Raw genomic sequence first — 17366 nt, forward strand, 5'->3', positions numbered from 1 at the left:
TGGATGTAATAGCTTGGCAGGATTCGAGACCATCCATACCTAGGTAGTTAGGATCAGGGGTGCAATTTCGTATCAACCAGGTCCCGCCTGTTCTGGATAACCTATGACAAAGCTATATTCACTGATCAAGGTGGCAGCTTTCACGATTTCTATATGTAAAAGCCACAACAAATGCCATGCTATATTTCCTCCTGGCTATGCACCAAATCCTCATCAAATACCTTTTTCCACTCGCGGTAAACAGCATCCCTGATGGCCTCGTGTCCAAGTGAACGCTTTATACGAGAATAAGGAGCAATGTCAGTTCTTTCTATGTCTTAAAAGTCATCTCACAGCTTCACAGAATGAACCTACCGGATGAAAGGTCTTGGCATAGTATATCGAGGTATACCTATAGTGCAATATTAGCAACGGCAAACCCAAAAAGAGGCCCCTCACTTCAGAGTACTCACTGTGCAGAAGCATCATCGTCACCGTCCACAACCACAGGCCTCACAAGCCGCAGACTGGGATCCCTCTGCTTAGCCATGGCCATGTAGCAGAGGGCCAACGCACCCCAATCTCCCGAATCCCGTGCCGGCCCAAGACAAGTGTCCGGATCGACAACCGGGGCCTCCACCCGCCGCGGCTCCTCTTCCATCACAGCCTCGCCACCACCCCCATTATCCTTCCCACCCACCAGAAAGAACCAGGTATCCTCCCTCTGATAATCCGGCTCCAGCACGCCCGGCTCACAAAACCGATGACCGTCGAACTTCTCATCATAGTCCACAAACAACACCCTCTGCCTGCGCGACGCAAACCTTGAGTTCACAGCTCGGACCGTGTTGCGCAGCCTGGCGTTGACGTCGTCGACTAGGCCGTTGAGGCGCGCCCGTAGCCTCGCCGAGAGCTTCGGGCCGCCGAGCCACACGCCCAGCGACCTGTCGTCGCACGCCGAGGTGCGCGCGTCAAAGAAGCGAGCGTAGCCCGTCACGACGACAGAGAACCGCGGGTTTTGTTCCCAGCGAGCCGCGTCGAGGAGCGAGAGCAGCGCCATCTCGAGGCTGAGCTCAAAGGCTGGGCTGTCGAGGAGGTTCGTGGCGCGCCGGATAGCCGCCGCGCAGGTTCCCGAGTAGAAACCGTAGAAGCGGAAGATGCACTATTTGGGGAGAAGGGGGTTGTGTTGTGTTTGGCGGAATTTTAGTAACAAAAAAAAAGAAGTTCAAGTGCAAATCGTTCTTTGTTTATTCTAGTTTTCGGAAAGCATGGAATCTTGAAATTTAGGTCTTCTTACCGAGTTGAGGACATCAAAAAACCCCAAGTCGTTGCCACCGATAGACAACGTAGCAAAAGAAGCCGGAAGCGAACCGTTGATGGACGCTATCTGACCGCTCTGGCCGAGCAGATCCGACGACGTCGCGCCGGTGCAGCTGCGCCACTGAAACACGGGCCGGGGCGTGCCTTTACTGCTCCCGCCGCCGTCTTCCTCCCAGGCCTTGACGAGGTCTCGATAGATGAGGCTGGTGTAGGCATGATTCCCCAGCCGACACTTGTCCTCGTTGCCATCATACTCGGTCCCGATGCCTGCACCGTACGAGTCACCCAAAGCTATGTAGCCTATTCCCGATCCGGTTGCTACGGCCAGGGGAGGGTCGATGGGCTTCTGCGCATGCTCGCCGTCATCGGACCATGGTGGTGATATCCAGGGTGGAGATTGCGCAGATGAGAAGCCAAGTGTGACAAAGAACAGCGCTAGCCATGTGGCCAGGAACGGCTGCTTTTCCAAGTACATGGGTTATCGGCGTCCTTTGCGCGCTGTTGTAGAAATCTTGTGGAGATTTTCTTCTTGCTTTTTTCCCCGTCTACCACGCGTTATTCTTAATCGGATGTCGGAACTGTCATAAAGAGCGTGTCAATGCATAGTGACGTGGATTTTTGATTGAAATTAGGATGGAGAGAATAAAGAAAAAAAAGATAGATGACGCTCGTTACAACCCGCTAGCCAAAATTAACGTAAGTACCTACCTACATAGAGAGGTAAGTAAGCAGATGCAGGTCATGTGCTTCAAGATCAGCAGGAAATGTAAGTGGCTGTCGGATTACTTTGCCCGAGAGTTGAGGAAAATCGACCTAAATCGAGCTATACCCGTCTCATCCGAAACGGTGCTTTGTTACTCCAAACTAGATCTAGATTGTTTCCATTTGGTAATGTCAACTATCGGTAAGCAAAGGGAAGCGCGGGGTCAGCTCTAGAAACTCGACTTAGAATTCCAGGTCTACAGTAATATGAAGAACACCGCATGGGAAAACAGCACTATTTTTAATCTAGGTACTTAAAGCTTCCGGTCAAAGTGCTAGAAACCCATCATATGATCGAAACATGCATTCAAGTTGAACACACCACGACTTCATGGTTACTCCCAAAACAAAAGCATCAAAGAAATTCATCAAAACTCATCAACCAGGCCGGTCGTCTATTAAAAAATAATTTGACAAAAAAATGCAAAAGCAAATAGGCAAACAATACAGCTGATTCAACAAAGAACTGTACAGGTTGAAAGTCGGACAAACCGAAATCCCCCTTTCGTGGTTCCTCCCAATCAGTATGCCCTGGATATCAACTACAAAAAGGAAACCGGCGTTAGGGATAATAGCAAAGTCAACAACAGGATCGATGGAACCATCATCACTGGTTGCCCCCGACTAACTCAGGACTGAGAGCTCCGGCGCAGCTTATCCTTAATCTTATGACCGAGACCCCTGATTCCTTTTCTGTCGGGGCTTCCGCCCGTAGACTTGCCGCTGGGTGAGACCGCCTTACGGGTGGGCGAATCTTCCTTCTTGTCCGCCGCCGGCTTGTCGGTGTGGATGCCTTTGTCGTGTAGGATTTCTAAGGCAGATGTCAGCACAACAGTGTTCATCAAGAAACATGTGCAAGGTATGGATGGCATTTGAGAAAAAAAAAGGTTGCGACTTACTCTCGGCCTCTGCTCCAGCACCAGGGTTGGCGGCATCAAAATCGCCGCCATCAGCAGCGACACCAGTGCTGCTAATATGCTTCATACCCAGAGGCTCGCCATCTTCGTTGAGCTTGGGAGAGTCCTTCTTCTTCTCGGCGTCATCTTTAGCAACGTCTGCTGCACCATCGACAGGGTTCGGAGAGTCTGTCTTGGCATCCGCCGGCGTGTTACCAGCGTCGCCTCCGCGCTCCCGGGCAACCACCTCAAGTGGTTTAGGACCGGGGCCCTTGAGCTTGTCTGCCTGAAGGGGCTCGACATTGTCGACATCGTGCTTCTTCTCCTCCTTGTGGTGTTCGGCCGTGGTCGCGGGATCACGGACGTCACTTTGGTGAGTGGTGCTGTCATCCTTCATATGGGACGAAGGCTTGTCTCCGACGGTTGGGTCAGCTTCAGGCTTGTTTTCCGTCTTGGGTTTGCTCTCGTCTTCGGTCTTGTCGTCTATCTTGATCTTGCTCTCGGCCTGGGTCCTGCTGGCAGCGTCGACATTTTCAATGTTGCCGGCGTCAAACGGCTCACCCTTGGCCGTGTCTCCTTGGACACCTGAAATAGGCTCCTTCTTTGTTACATCGGGGGTTGCGGGAGCATCTTTGTCGTTGGTAGTAGTGGTGTTGTTGTTGGTCTCCCCCCAGATGGCCTTGGTTGCCACGCTTGCCAGGCTGTTGATTGCTTCCATTGTGCTTGTATTATGTGAGGTGTATTAAAATATATGATATACGACCCAGGTTATGGTGGTGCGCTTCAAAATTCTGTGTTGGTGAGCACTACGCCGTGACGTTGTTTGTGATCAATAGCAACAGACTTCTTCTCGGAGACTAACAGTAAACGGACTCGACTGGATTTTTTAGAAATAGTTTTTAGGGTCCCGAATTTAAGGTAAGTTTCGGCACAATTATGAACTCGTGGCACGATCTGGTGGGATGTTTTATCAGGAGTCAGACGAAGGTAGCTATGAGTGAGTGGGAAAAGAGGAGTTGGGATTATGGTAGTTGATTAGACGGACAAAGATTCGAGGCTTGGGGAGAGTATGGCATATCTATAAATCAGGAAAGGGGCCATCCATGACCTGGGCCCTAGTCTAGAACAAGGATGGATTGGACGGATATGCTACAAGGACAGGCAGCTGTTGCGTGGAAACTTTTGCGGGTGACGTCTTGGTGCAGGGTCCCTTAGCGAATGATGCCACCGAGACCCACACCATCGGGAACTCTGCTTTGTGTAGCTGTTCGTTCTCTCTTGCTAGGAACGAAGGAGGGAGGCAATGAAAAAAGAAGGCATGTCCCCGCTGGTAGGGCGAAGTACTTTACATTAGTGTGGACCAGACAATCAATTCAGCATGACAAGACCCAGAAAAAAAAAAAGAAAGATCCTATGTGTTACTACCCTACCTCCACGGACAAAGTACAAGTACTCCTCGGCTATTCTGTACCAGTAGTATGAAAATTGCTTCATGTTAATCTCTTTCCTTCCAGTGGGATTGTGGTTATGATCAATATTGCCCTCGTGCACCATTACCCAAAAGGTAACTGTGTACATCCTTTCGACGCATCATTCGCACAACTGTGCTTGAAAATGTCTTTTTTTTTTTGTTTTTGAAGTCTCCAAAAGCTCAGGTGCCACCAAGTTCAAGGAGCCCCTTATTCGATGGTCGCAAAAAAAAACAAAAAGAACAAAGAGACACAAGTGGGCTGCGAGGCATGACGTATGTCTTGGTTTGTATGATGATACGTCACGCGGGGGTGGGGAGCCACACGCACGCTTACGCTTGCCGATCCACAACCTTTTTACTTGGCCTGGTCCTGGGGGCGCATCATCAAGTGGGGAAGGAACGACAACCGACAAACAAAAACTGCAGCCAAGAAAGGGGACCGAAATGCTTGACTACCTCCATCCGACCTTTCAGGTTGCCTTTTTAGTGCAGCATCTACGGTACCGCATTAACAATCTACTACTACCCTCCAGTTAAGGACCAGGAAATTTTGTGATGGCGTCAAGCCTTGTGGCGCGCTAATGGACACCACCTACCTCAACGCTCGGAATTTTGCCAAGCAAGGGTCTCATTCTGCCCTATTAGGAAGCTGGCCTCGGAGACATGAAATCACCAGCAATGGGGATGGGAAAGAGTAAAAAAAAAAAACCTGCAACAATAGAATGTCATTCTAGGTGGCTGACTGACTGGGTATCATGGTAAAGACTGAAAGCAAGTCTTGCTCACAACGCTATCCCCAAACGACAAAACACCCCGGCATGCAACCTCTAAACATGCGCTGAATAACGACAAGCTGAACTTAAAGTCAACATATCCACACCGAATGCAAAATCGGCAAGTACAAGACACCACTCTCATCCAATGTCTACTCAGCCGCTGTGCTGGTGTTTCCACCACCAAGGACGATGGTCAACACCTTAGGATTCCCATCGTTCACCGTACCCGCCTGGTCACCACCACCAGAAGGCACAACATCGTCGTATGGGAAGGCGTATCCCCTCTTGTCGATGTTGACCTCGTGCAGAATGCGTGAGTAGTGATTCGTCACGGAATTGGTGTAATATGTCGATATATGCTCCCCGTCCGGCTGGTTGGCGTTGATGAGCAGCGTGGACCTGTTGAACGCCGCCGCGAGTCTGGCCGCGATGTTGCGGAGTTGCTCCTGGTTAACGCCAGCCGGCGGTGCAAACGCACCCGAGTCGGACGAAAATATGTCCCTGCTGCTGGGCCGACCAAAGCTGCCGACGCTGCCAAAGGCCAAAAGACCGTTGGCCACTCGGCCCTTGACTACTCCCCAGGTGAACTGCGTGTTAACCGTGAGGTCGGTGCTCGAGTACTTCTGCCACACCTGGTCGACATATCCATCGTAGTAGGTGGCAAACAGCCCGCTAAAGAGATTCATGCCGGTGTTGGGGCTGACGGCGCGCAGGAGCTTGCTCGACCCGGTTTGTCGGATCAGCAGTTTATCCCAACCGGCACCGTCCTTCACGTTCTGGTCCGTAAGCTTCTGAGCCACCGTCGCCAGCCCGTCGGCCGGCATCCCCTCGACCCGCTGCGTGGCGCTGCTGTTGGACTCGAGCACGAGCGCGATGGGATGGTTGACAAAGTCGACGTAACTGATATTGGCAAAGAGCTCCACCTCGTTGAGGGTGAACTCGCAGAAGCTCCAGTTCAGCTGGTAGTTGGGGTCGGCCGGGTTCATGATGGACGGCTCTACGAGCGCCGCACTGCCACCGCTGTCGATACCCCTGTTGAGCAGGAACGTCAGCGTTGCATCCTGCACGAACCAGACGCGCCCGCCCGATATGCGCGGAACCGTGACAGTCGTCGTAGACCCGGGCGCACCCAGCGGGATCGCGCAGTCGGTCTGCAGGGGTTGAAGATCCGCCGCCGGACTGGCCGGGTAGTAGAGGCTCTTTCCGTCGCGCTGCACCAGGACTACGCGCGAGCCGTTGCTGACATCAAGACCGGTGATGTACGCATACACGGTTGAAGAGGTTGTGTTGTTCCGAAGGGCAAAGGGCATGGACTGCGGTGTGGCCTGTACTCCTACCGTACTTCCAGTCTCCTGAGGTGGCTCTTTGGGAGCCATCAGGATGCCATGCTCTTTTTGTTGTTGCAAGACTTCTTGAAGGGTTGCCATATTGACAGCTGTTGATGCAGAAGATATTCAAAAGCTGGTCCTCGAATATCTGATTATAGTTACCCAAAAGGGGAATACAATGGCACCAATTATGTGCGGATGGTACTATAGATTTCCAAAAAAGGTATAATGGGTTCCAGTGTGGCCAAAGTTTGAATATCGACGGTTGACGTATGTTAATATAACACAATGTTCCAGAAGAATGATGTTCGATCTGTACCACCGACTGTCAATCCATGGGCAGTTATCTCCCATCTTATACCCGCTCTCCAAGACGCGCTAAACCCTACGCGCGATGTTGCATTGAAAAACCTGAACATGAACCATTCTCCCATCACCTGGATATCATATCCCCCCTGATGACATTGATACCCTCCCTATGGACTATGTAGGATGTCATCATTGCGTTGACATGGTGTGCCAAGGTGTGAACCATATGGGGTCCACGAGATTAATACGATGATATTTTTGTTTCGATGACAACTACCACTGGGGCTAGGAAGGAATAGATGGTATCAAATGTTGTTTTCGAGCTGATATCAGGTGGCGATTGAACAACGCATGTCCGTGGTATTAATGTCTTTTAAACGACGGGGGGATCCAGCGCCACCAAGTCATGATTTGATCTTCCCAAATAAAAACCAACCCAAGACTCGGTACTTGAAAGCTAAGGGGGGCCGTTCTTGCGTGTCCCTTGCATCGTGTTTTGGAATCCCCTGCAGGATCTAAACGCCCAGATATGGGCGGAAATAAAAACAAAGAAAAAGACCAAACTGCCGGGTTCCCTGTCTCGCCCTCTTGTCATCAAATGTCCGCAGCAGGGGCACGAGCATAGTCTCAGACTCGGAACTGTGGGTAGGATGAACCAAAATTAGGGGACTTCTATTGTTTGTTTCCCCGCAAATCACCAGTTCGTGACTTGTTTATAGGTATGTTTCAGTCGATGTTTTCCGGGCCATCGCCAAAAATAATATGAACCGAACAGACACGCCCGCCACGTGGAGAGCTCATAAAAAAAAGACAAACGGCAGTTCTATTCGTTTCTTTCCACTTTGGTTCGCTTGTAAGCAGAGAAAGAGTCAAGTGCTCTCCCCAGGACGCTGTCTTGGATGTGTCGGCTGGACAGAGTAAAGCTTGGAGACAAAGCGGGGGGTAGGTCTTTTGGGGGAGTATGTATGTTGGGTTGTCAGCACGTGATGCCCCTAACAGATGCCATTACGTAAATGGGCAAGTCAATCTTCTCAAAACAAACCATCAGCTGCATGAAATATGAGCATTCGTTAAGCAGTCAGGCTACATTTGGTTGTCACTTTGAGCGTGGAACAAGAGGACAACCTTCAATTTTTAAATGGAAAAAAAAAAAAAAATACAAAAAAGAAACAAATGCTGTCTAATTTTGAAAGATCTGTTCTTTGTGTATATTCATGTATACACAGCTCAAAGTATATAAATAACATGACCAATCCCGCATAGCATTTCGTGATCAGGGGTGATTGATTACCTTTGCCGCAACCAGCTTGACAATCCCAAGAGAGAAAAAGAAATACCCAATATATGCCCCAAATGCATCAGCACAATTCGGAAATCGACATCGGTGTTTTCTACGTCTTCAACATATAAAGGGCCAAAAGTAATATTGAAAATTATTGATACAGTCTCACCTATACAGCTTTCCTTGTGTTGTATCGGGAAATTTCAGTTCATCTAGTCAGTATCACGTCTGGGGCTAGTTAGGTCGTCGAAGTCGTAATTATCTTTAGATGACCCCACCAGTGGCTTTTGAATTGCAATCAGCAGGTTTGTTGAAAGCCGGTTCCAACTCGGATTTCTCGCCGATGTTTGTTGAAATGCTGCTGGAACCTGGTTGGGGGTGGACGGGAGGTAGTTGCTTGGGGTAATACTCCGTTGTAGGGCAACGTGAGCGAAATATGCCACAGCGTAAATGATCTAAAGAAATTTGATATGCATCATTTCTCTTTCTTATTCTTTTTTCTTGTTCACAAAATGGGACATAGTGGGTACGTAAAGGAGGATGAAGAAAAAAAAAAGATGATATGTAGGAACGGAGAACAATAGAGTCAACAGTAGATTACTTCATTTTAATATCAAGAGTTGTGTTATACCAACAGCATAGCAACTGGTATATTATCATGCCATTTCTTATGCAAAACTATACTCAACAAGTTCTTACAGATAGCCACCAGTTATACTTGATGGAATGTCCAGCCTACCAGGTGTCTTTTGGCCTTTCGAGATCAGTCCTCTCGGGGAATCCATGGTCACCAAAATCGCTGGCTATTTTTACAGTTGATAATTACTATTTTCAGCGCTTTAAACAGTTTCTTTAGGCTTAAGCTTTTAGAGCTTATGCTTTCTGCGCCTGCAGCTTACACATTAATGGAAAAAAGATTGTCCTGGGTATCACAACACCCCCTTCCCCCTTAACTCCGCAAGGAAACCGAAACAAATTAGAAAGAAAGCAAACAACACGCTTCGTGACATTCCAACCAACTCCAGAAAATCCGGTCAACAAGACCAAGCACCGAGTGAACTCCATCAGTCACCACAGATCAGAGGAGAAAACCGTACAGAGCAGCGCAACAACCACAGCGAACCACGACACAGCGTTCGCGCCAGCCGCCAGGGAGTTACGTGCCTCGAACCCACCCGCCGACACAGTCTGGTTGTTCGTCATGTTGGACGCAGTGCTGAACAGCGACGGGTTCGCGACGCTCACCTTCTCCGGGATCTGGCAGACTGCGCCCGGGGCGGCCACATCATGACACCTCTTCTCCCAGTCCTGCTTCCTGGCGTCGCTCGACGAGTTGAAGTACGCCCTGACGTAGGCGACGGTAAGCATGGCGTCGCGTTGCGGCGGCCCGCCGCTCCACAGCGCGTTGCCGTTGCTCCAGTGCTGCAGGATCAGGTGGCCCGGGTGGTCGGGGACCGCGTCGCCCGTCATCTCGGCGAGCGCCTGCCCGTCGGCGTAGAAAATGACGCGCTGGGGTAGAAAGTCCATGCGGTACTCGTGAAAGTCCCGCGTCGGGTCGAAGGGGAGGTTGATTTTTTTAAAGTTGCCCGTTGCCTGCGCGTTGTAGCCCGCCTCGAGGGCCGCGCGGGACTGTAGGACCAGGTTGACAGGGAAGATGTTTTTGGATGCATCAAATTCCTGGGAGAGGAACTCCATGTCGATTTCTTGTGTGTCGTTGTAGTACTGTAATGTTTGTCAAGTCAAGATCGAGTCAGCAAAAACACGACTCTGTTGGGTTTGTTTCTTTGTAGCATATATCAAAGAACATCAATATATATATACAACTTACCCAGAAGAAAGCTGCACATGTACCCGGGTCTCCCGTGAGTTTGAGACCAGCTCGAAAGGATCCCCATAGAATATCGCTTCTCGAAGAGTCGAGCTCCGCACTCGGCACCATGTCATCAACCACCTTGCTCCTGACGATGAGGTCGAGACCAGCCGCCTGTCCGTTGGCCCCAGTGTCAAGTCGAATAATGCGACTGCTACGGGCGGGATTGGGAACGATGTTGTCTTTTGTGAACACCTCGCCGAAATCGCCACGGGCACTCTTGCTCGACTTGTTCCACGTCTGGCCCAACCAGTCGGTGTTGTCTGGCAGGTGTGTGAGGTGCGTAAAGTCCGTCTCGAGCAGGTCTGTGAATAACACCTCTTGGTTTTCACTTGCCACTGAGGTGGCATAGCCGCACTCGCAGTCGGCGTTTGCCTTGCCCAGTAACAGCATTACCAAGATCGCCAACTGGATGAGATGTAACCTTAATGTGAGAATTCCATGTGCAGTGCACATCTTGTGCCGCAACGTAGCCATTGTTCTCGTTGCCGCCATTGAACATGACAGACACTAGTAGAGTCGATGATCTGCAGAACCAGGATTTAAAGATAAATAATAAGAGATAGTAAGGCCAGGATCCTGTCCAGGCAAACAAAGTTAAAAATAAAGATTGAGTGGAATTGCTGAGCCCGGACCTCTTTGTCCTTGTGGCTATGCATAAAAGTGATTCGGGGCGAAGGAGTGAATGCAAGCTGACATCGAGTTGGCTGTTCAACAACACGAGATGTCGTGAATCCCAAGAAAAGTCTACGAGGGGGGAAACGAAAGAACGCAGTTATTCACTGCAACAACATAAATGAATATCTTGATGACTAGAAATATGGATAGAACGGATAAGAGCAGGCGAAACAAAGAACAGAGACAGCAACATCACCTTCTAGCGGCCGAAGGAATGGATTATAAAACAACCACAGAGTGACTGACCCTTCTTGGCATCCGTCCCACCATCTTCTCCCCTCTTGTGTGACAGCCCCTTAGCACAGGTACCTTCCCACCATGCCGTTGAGTAAACATGGGGAAAAAAGTTAAGACAAACGAAAGGACGTTGCTGACCCGTGGAGCTTAGAGTGGTTTCTCCTCTCTCTCTCAATGGGGAGCCATTCCATCTGCAACCATGTTACCCCATGGGAGATAGAGAGAGGAAGCAAGCCACGCTTGTCTCTTTTTTTTCGTCTCCTCCGAATGCGCACGTATTTGGCCGATACGAATTGGATTAAAACACCGAGGGCCGGAACTAAGCTAGGCTAGTCCAGCAAGCTCGTCGTGAGGCCGTCTCGTAATTGTCGGGGGATAGTGGGCGCCCTTGTGTCTAAAAAAAAAAAAAAAAAAAAAAAAAAAACCGTCCGTGTCACTACTTGCCAGCCTTATAACCAAAAAGTGACCTCTTCCCCGGAGAAAATCATTGTTAATCCGCGGAAGTAACTCTGGGGTCATGTCAGAAAAGCCACTAGTAAGTAAGATAGATAGGTATCTATATTTAACAATAGTTCTGGTGAGAGACGTAAGCCGAAAGATGGTGCAGGAACTGTGATTGATGATAACGATTGTGCTGGGTGCCGACATATTGGTTGTTAGTTAGGCTGGTCAAGGTAACCTCTTCCATCGTTTCGCACCAGTGCATCGACGTCCTGAGTTGGCCACACCACAAGACCCCATGACTTTTACTTTTTTTTTCCTTTTTTTTTTTCCCCCCCCTTCAACTAAAGAGAAATGTTGCGCACCAGCACCAACGCTAACTAGCGCGACCCCTAATTTGTGCTGACGGCACTGCACCATCTTGGGCGACTGTGTTGGAGAGACTACAACAGTACTCTTGCACAGTCAAAAGTCTTACTTCTCGCAACTTGGGTGAGTAACCTCCATTCACAGAGCGCTTCCACTTGGAAGCCCACCCCCGAAGCCGTACTCGTTTACATGTCCGATAACCAAGACATTCTTGCCTTGACTTGTAGGCCTTATCCAATAAAAATATGGCACAATCACATTACAACAAGAAATTAGTACAAAGTCATGAGTGGGGTCTCATTGCTACAGGCGCAATTACAAGATGAAAGTTTGCAGACCATAAACGCAAAGACCCCAATGAAGCAGAAGTTCAAGTGACGACCATGTTTTGACAGCAATTTGGTGATGGTCTAGACTAACTGAGGCATCCCGTTGGAACCATTAAGTCGAAAATGAAAAGCCTGACACAAGAGCATGCATTTCGGCACTGCCTTAGGCCACAGGGGTAAGTAAGATGTAATAATAACTGCGAAGTGTATATCGAACAAGGTATCAAGGAGAGCAAAGAAACGAGGGAATATGTTGCGATATAGAGAGGAGCAAAAAGACGAATAAAGGAAAAAAGAAACGAGAGAGGACCCGAAGGCGAAATATTAATATGTGAGTAAGGTCGCCGTAGCTAATTGGACAAGATGAAAAGGAAACCTCCATATGGACCAGCCAACAGTTAGTGTGCAATATTAGGCGCGCCAAGAGCGCAGATTCCCTCTCCTTGGGAGCCTATGCGAAACCAATTGACCGACCCTGCCCTGGCGTATTGCCCGTGACCAACAAAAGATGTAACGAGAACGCTGATATGCAGACTCCAGGAGAGGAGATTTGGGAAAAGAGCAAAGAAATCAAGGAGAAAAGAAAAAGAAAAGAACAAAGAAAGCAGATGTAAATTGGCTTATGAAGCCAAAATGTAGAGTAGAGAAGACGAGAAGAAAAAAATAGCAAACGCAAAGGAAGGACGCGAAAGAAAGAGGAAAAAGAGGCAGAAAGAATGGCAAACATTTCTCCCTCTCACAACCTTCCACGCCCCGCACCCCCAAAGCCGAGAGAAAAGTTAAGCGGAAAATCGAGAGGTATATGCCTGGTATAAATTCCTACCCCAACTAACAAAAGAAATCATCACTTCGTATCGTTTTATTAATACACGCTATCTTCGTCGGCACCCTGTGACATCTCCGGCGTCGAAACATTCGACGACGCCTCGACATCATCCACGTAACCGACTAAAGCTTGCGAGTGGAGGCGGAAGGATTCACCCATCAGACGTGTGATTCTGTATCCAAAAAAGAAGTTTAGTTAGCATCTTAAAGCGGGAAATCATCGATCCAAATTCAGGCGAAGAACTTACCCCCAAACAACCACCTCATCCAGCATCGAGCCCCAAAGACGGGCAACAATAGAGCTTAGATGAGCTACATAGGACTCGTCAAGGTCCTTGTCGAAGAGCTGGCGGATCTTGTTGTACATGGCTAACTCATCATCGGTGGCAGGCTCCTCGTCATGTTCCAGACGATACAGCCAAAGACTGAGGATAATCATCATGTCAAGTCCGCACAGTGGGTGTTCTATGCTCCATTGAGTAGGCGATGTGCGCGCGACCCAGCGGACGCCCTGCAGAACAGCCGTTTCAATGCAGTTGAAGCACTCTTGAATAACCTTGAGCATCTCAGTAGTGCGCTTGACCTTGTCACGGGCACTTGACATAGCCGCAGCAACCTCGTAGGAGTCGTGGTACCGCAGTGCCTCTTGCACAGCCTTCAGGTCAACCTCCAGGCGGGAGCGCGCATTGCGGAACATGGCCTTGGCGTTGAAGAGCAGTGGGTGGCCCTTGTGGGGCGCACTCAGAGGTACTGCGAAGGCTTCCGGCTCGCACAATTCCAGGGACTTCTCCCAAGTCTCCAAAGCGAGCCTGAGCTTGTACTCTGTAACAACATCCTGCAGAGCCTCCGGGCTACGCTTGTGGTACCAAACCTCCAGGAATAGTGCGTTTATCATCACACGGGTGGCGAACGCGCTGTACTTGAGCATTTCGCCCTGGAAAAGATTCTCATGCGCCTGCATGAACACCACCGTGTGGGATGACTTCAGCTGTTCTTGCCAGGCGGCCTCGTCTGAAACCACTGCGTTCCATAGCCCTTCGGTCGACGGTAATTGCAAGTCCTCAAACTCGTTGAACCCAATCGCAGGAGTGTGGTTGTAGGTTAATGTGAGCAACCCGAAGAAGATGTACACCGCGTAGTACGTACGCCTGCAGCCTTCATCTTCAACCCACTCGGCGCGAGAAGGCAACCGTGTTTCCCTGGCCTCTTGTCGAAGCTTCAGCTCGTACCGATTACCAGACACCATGTTGGCCAACAAACTCTTGATGGAGCAAGCCCACTCGAGCCCCTTGGGGTCACCACTCCAGCTGGCAAAGATCATGTTGAGAAGCGAGCTCTGCATCGTCCATAGAGGACATTGGCGAGAGCTGAAGTTTTCTTTGTTTTGTAGGAACTGGTTGACAAGCACCTTAGAGCCGATATGCAGAGCGTAAGCCTGATCTTGATCAAAGGCATAAAGGGCACCAATGGACAGGACTGCGAGCAGCAGAGGAGACGAAACCTCGGTTGGCTTAAACGATGATGGATGCAGGAACGGCAGGTGGTGATGGAAGAGTCCAAAGTAGGTGGCGAGGTAGCGATTCAGCGAGGGCAGATTTGGCAGACGGAAGCCGTCTGGGATGGCTTGTTCACTGTCACTTGTGCGAATGTTATCCAATATCATGTTACGCTCTTCGTCACCGATAACCTGAGGGGCTTTGAACCCGGCCATGGAGTGAGCCTGGTGGGACTCGACTGGACTGTGAACACCGCCATGAGCCAGGAAGGGTGAGTGCGGAGGAGCGGGAGCTACAATTCGATTATTTGTCAGTACTGTGCGAAATGCAGTCTGGATCAGTAAAGACTCACCATTTAATGTCGGAGTACCAAGAGGGGGAAGCTGGGCTGGATGCTGAGCAAGAGATCCGTTGAAAGTGGGCTGGGACTCGAAAGAGCCAGACGCACTCGACGCAATGGAATGGGCCTTGGGCTCTGCCACCGCCTGAGGCATGAAAGTGTCCCACTGCGGAATAGCAATAGGCCCAGAAGGAAAGGACACAGGTGAGTCCATCATGTTTGCCCCGCTCTGCGGATACGCGGCCCCAGAACTGCCTTCACCGCTATTAGCACGCATTGCGGCTGTGGCTTTGTGATGTAGGTCTGCAACGAGCATCGCTGCCGTCTCCACGTCGAAAACACCTTCGCTGCTGGCTTCGATCTGTTCCAAGGCTGCCGCGTCGATACCTATAGGCTCCTTGTTAGGTGTCGCAACAGCCCTAGGCTTGGCTCCACCACGGCGCTTTCCATCGCTGTGCAGAGGAACACCGCCGTCTTTAGCGTGAACAGTGCGGTCATGGCGAAGCAATAGATCGCGACGTACGAAGGTACTGCGGCACTTCATGCACTTGAATGGTCGCTCCTTGGTATCTGCGGGATTTGCATCACCATGTTAGCAATGCATGCAAGTATTTTGGGGGGGAAAATATTACCAGCGCCGTGACATGGGACAGGACATGGAGCGAGTTGACTTACGAGACCTCTCGTGACGACTCCGGTGCTCACTTCTGCTGAAGGCGCGGTTGCAGAACTGGCACTTGTACTTCCTCTCTGGTGCGAGTGAGGTTTTCCGCGAGGCCGGCGCCGAGGCCGCATCTGTAGGTATCGCAGCTACATTTGCGGCAGGCATTGTGACGACGTTGCTGTAGTCGCTTGTCTTTTGTGTGTCGGGATGGACTTTATGGTGTAGCCAAATAAGTGGCAGGAATCCGTCAAGTCGTTCAACAAAACGTTCGACGGAACCGATTCAACGGACACCAGCTGCACGCGCAGGCAGAAAAGCGAGAACGGTCCTTGGGACAACAACGACGTCGAATGGAAGACACCCGGGAAAAACTTCGTAACCCCCTCACAGAACGATCACTGAAATCGCCCGACTCCTCGCTCGCACTCGCTCCCGTGGGGTTTAAAGTGTGTCTCGTTGACGTTGCGGGGCGATGTTTGTCATTGGCGATAATGTGCTGCCGGTCATGGATCGAGATTATCCGACAATAGTGTGGGATCAACGGCCCTGGCCGTGTTTAAAACAATAAAAAGATGCGTATGGGCTGAATGCGATCCTGTCTACGTGGGCGAGACAAGACGCTGGCGATGCGTTGTGATTTTTGGGTGGTGGGACGGTGAGTGGCCGTTTGATGTGTCGAACGGGAGGATTGATGAGAGGGGTTGGAAAAGAGAAAAGAGAGAAAAGTTGAAGAGGGGAAGGAGGTGGAAGGGAGATTGGAGGAAATCAAAGCTAGGAGGGGCGGCCGCGCCGGGGGTTCCTCCTACTACTGGACCAGGGTGGAAAGATTGGTGGGGCTCAGAGCTTCGAGGTTGGGTGGGTCTAGCGTACATGTCAGGGCAAATTGGGATTCGCTCGGGTTTGTGCTTTTGATGGACTTCAGGTTACGGTACGTGTGCTTACCCTAGCTTGCTGGCAGGCTGGTCATTGCCAGCTGTCCCAAGGCTTCTAATGCTACATCACCAAGTCCTTTATTACAGCGATGGAAGAATGCGGTCTGCTTTAGGGAGGGGCAGTTTTGATCGGTTAACTTTATGTATGCATTACGGATATCAAGTCCCGCCGATTTAAACGAGTGCCTGGTACGGAGTAGTTTTTGGAGAACACTGCTGGATTTGGCTGTCACGCATATCATCTATTCTTGGTCACCATGGATGGTTTGGGATATGAACCGCGGGGAGAAAGCAATGAGCCAAAAATGGATTGGGACCCGCGTCCGTCAATTTTACGTAGTACGCCCGCCCTCCTTATCCACCATGCAGCCAAATTTTTGTCAGTTGAACCATCAGTAACCGTGTAAGGGATGAAAAAGAAAATGTGTCAGGGTTTTCTGCATAGATAAGCTACGTAGTATTAACTGTCACCTTTAACAGGTGTCTGAGGCGAAACAGAAAAAAAAAAAAAAAAAAAAAATAACGCCCAATGTCTACAGCTCAACCGCCTGCTCCTGAGAAAGAGAAAAGGTGGGTGGGGATTTGAGACCAACAAACGGACTCATTTTCTTTCCCACTCCCGTCTTCCCGGCAGACGTGTAATAGCCCCGCTTCTGAATTGCGGGAAGGTCGCGAGGTCCATAGTGTACAGTACAGGTGCAGTACTGGAGAATGGGAACACGCGCCCGCCAAACAGCAAGCAGCTCTGAAAATGAGGGGAAGAGCTCGAAGTTGGAGAGGGATCTTCGTCGTCAGAGGAGCTCTGCGCAAGTCTACTCCTGCATGCTCTCCGCATTAGACTTGAGACTAAACCGCAACTCTACACTTGACCAGTGAGGCTCGTGATGAGGACAAACCAACAAGTGCCCCAATAACCTCGCCCTACGATCGATGCGATGAATGGACGACGCCCACGCGTCGATTGCCTACCTATCGACCATCCACCCAGCCACACACACCGCGACCACCAACCTTGGTCAATGCGAACGGAAAGGATATTTTATTGGCTGTCCGAGACGGGAC

At 50.2% G+C, this 17366-nt stretch overlaps 5 protein-coding genes across 5 annotated transcripts; all 5 read right to left on the reverse strand.

The window, feature by feature from the left end:
• Positions 1 to 72: 72 nt before the first annotated feature.
• On the reverse strand, positions 73 to 1927 carry PgNI_08966 (uncharacterized protein). The gene is made up of 4 exons (XM_031128956.1): positions 1277 to 1927; positions 453 to 1141; positions 355 to 391; positions 73 to 275 (listed from the first exon to the last, which is right to left on the reverse strand). The coding sequence occupies exons 1-4, from the start codon at positions 1772 to 1774 to the stop codon at positions 180 to 182; spliced, it is 1320 nt and encodes a 439-aa protein (XP_030978605.1). The 5' UTR covers positions 1775 to 1927; the 3' UTR covers positions 73 to 179.
• A 383-nt stretch (positions 1928 to 2310) lies between these two features.
• On the reverse strand, positions 2311 to 4025 carry PgNI_08967 (uncharacterized protein). The gene is made up of 3 exons (XM_031128957.1): positions 3820 to 4025; positions 2961 to 3748; positions 2311 to 2872 (listed from the first exon to the last, which is right to left on the reverse strand). Exons 2-3 carry the CDS (start codon positions 3673 to 3675, stop codon positions 2691 to 2693), a joined length of 897 nt encoding a protein of 298 aa, XP_030978606.1. The 5' UTR covers positions 3676 to 3748; positions 3820 to 4025; the 3' UTR covers positions 2311 to 2690.
• A 1328-nt stretch (positions 4026 to 5353) lies between these two features.
• Positions 5354 to 6631, reverse strand: PgNI_08968 (uncharacterized protein; the record flags this gene model as incomplete). The annotated part of the gene is made up of 1 exon (XM_031128958.1): positions 5354 to 6631. One exon carries the CDS (start codon positions 6629 to 6631, stop codon positions 5354 to 5356), a length of 1278 nt encoding a protein of 425 aa, XP_030978600.1.
• Positions 6632 to 9191: 2560 nt separating this feature from the next.
• On the reverse strand, positions 9192 to 10488 carry PgNI_08969 (uncharacterized protein; the record flags this gene model as incomplete). The annotated part of the gene is made up of 2 exons (XM_031128959.1): positions 9192 to 9845; positions 9952 to 10488. The coding sequence occupies 2 exons, from the start codon at positions 10486 to 10488 to the stop codon at positions 9192 to 9194; spliced, it is 1191 nt and encodes a 396-aa protein (XP_030978601.1).
• Positions 10489 to 11966: 1478 nt separating this feature from the next.
• PgNI_08970 (uncharacterized protein) lies at positions 11967 to 16071 on the reverse strand. The gene is made up of 4 exons (XM_031128960.1): positions 15384 to 16071; positions 14721 to 15278; positions 13121 to 14660; positions 11967 to 13045 (listed from the first exon to the last, which is right to left on the reverse strand). The coding sequence occupies exons 1-4, from the start codon at positions 15535 to 15537 to the stop codon at positions 12910 to 12912; spliced, it is 2388 nt and encodes a 795-aa protein (XP_030978725.1). The 5' UTR covers positions 15538 to 16071; the 3' UTR covers positions 11967 to 12909.
• Positions 16072 to 17366: the final 1295 nt, after the last annotated feature.

The sequence above is a fragment of the Pyricularia grisea genome (genome assembly GCF_004355905.1).
Source record: "Pyricularia grisea strain NI907 chromosome V map unlocalized Pyricularia_grisea_NI907_Scaffold_6, whole genome shotgun sequence".
Classification (NCBI taxonomy): domain Eukaryota; kingdom Fungi; phylum Ascomycota; class Sordariomycetes; order Magnaporthales; family Pyriculariaceae; genus Pyricularia; species Pyricularia grisea.

Bases quoted from the DNA above. Each gene is read 5' to 3' on its own strand.
- PgNI_08966 (XM_031128956.1), bottom strand. From the start codon at position 1,774: ATGTACTTGGAAAAGCAGCCGTTCCTGGCCACATGGCTAGCGCTGTTC. The intron at 392-452 runs GTGAGTACTCTG...ATTGCACTATAG, and splicing joins GACGATGATGCTTCTGCACA to GTATACCTCGATATACTATG. The intron at 276-354 runs GTAGGTTCATTC...TCTCGTATAAAG, and splicing joins ATGCCAAGACCTTTCATCCG to CGTTCACTTGGACACGAGGC.
- PgNI_08967 (XM_031128957.1), bottom strand. From the start codon at position 3,675: ATGGAAGCAATCAACAGCCTGGCAAGCGTGGCAACCAAGGCCATCTGG. The intron at 2,873-2,960 runs GTAAGTCGCAAC...CATCTGCCTTAG, and splicing joins TGCTGGAGCAGAGGCCGAGA to AAATCCTACACGACAAAGGC.
- PgNI_08970 (XM_031128960.1), bottom strand. From the start codon at position 15,537: ATGCCTGCCGCAAATGTAGCTGCGATACCTACAGATGCGGCCTCGGCG. The intron at 15,279-15,383 runs GTAAGTCAACTC...CAAATCCCGCAG, and splicing joins GAGTCGTCACGAGAGGTCTC to ATACCAAGGAGCGACCATTC. The intron at 13,046-13,120 runs GTAAGTTCTTCG...TTTTGGATACAG, and splicing joins GATGAGGTGGTTGTTTGGGG to AATCACACGTCTGATGGGTG.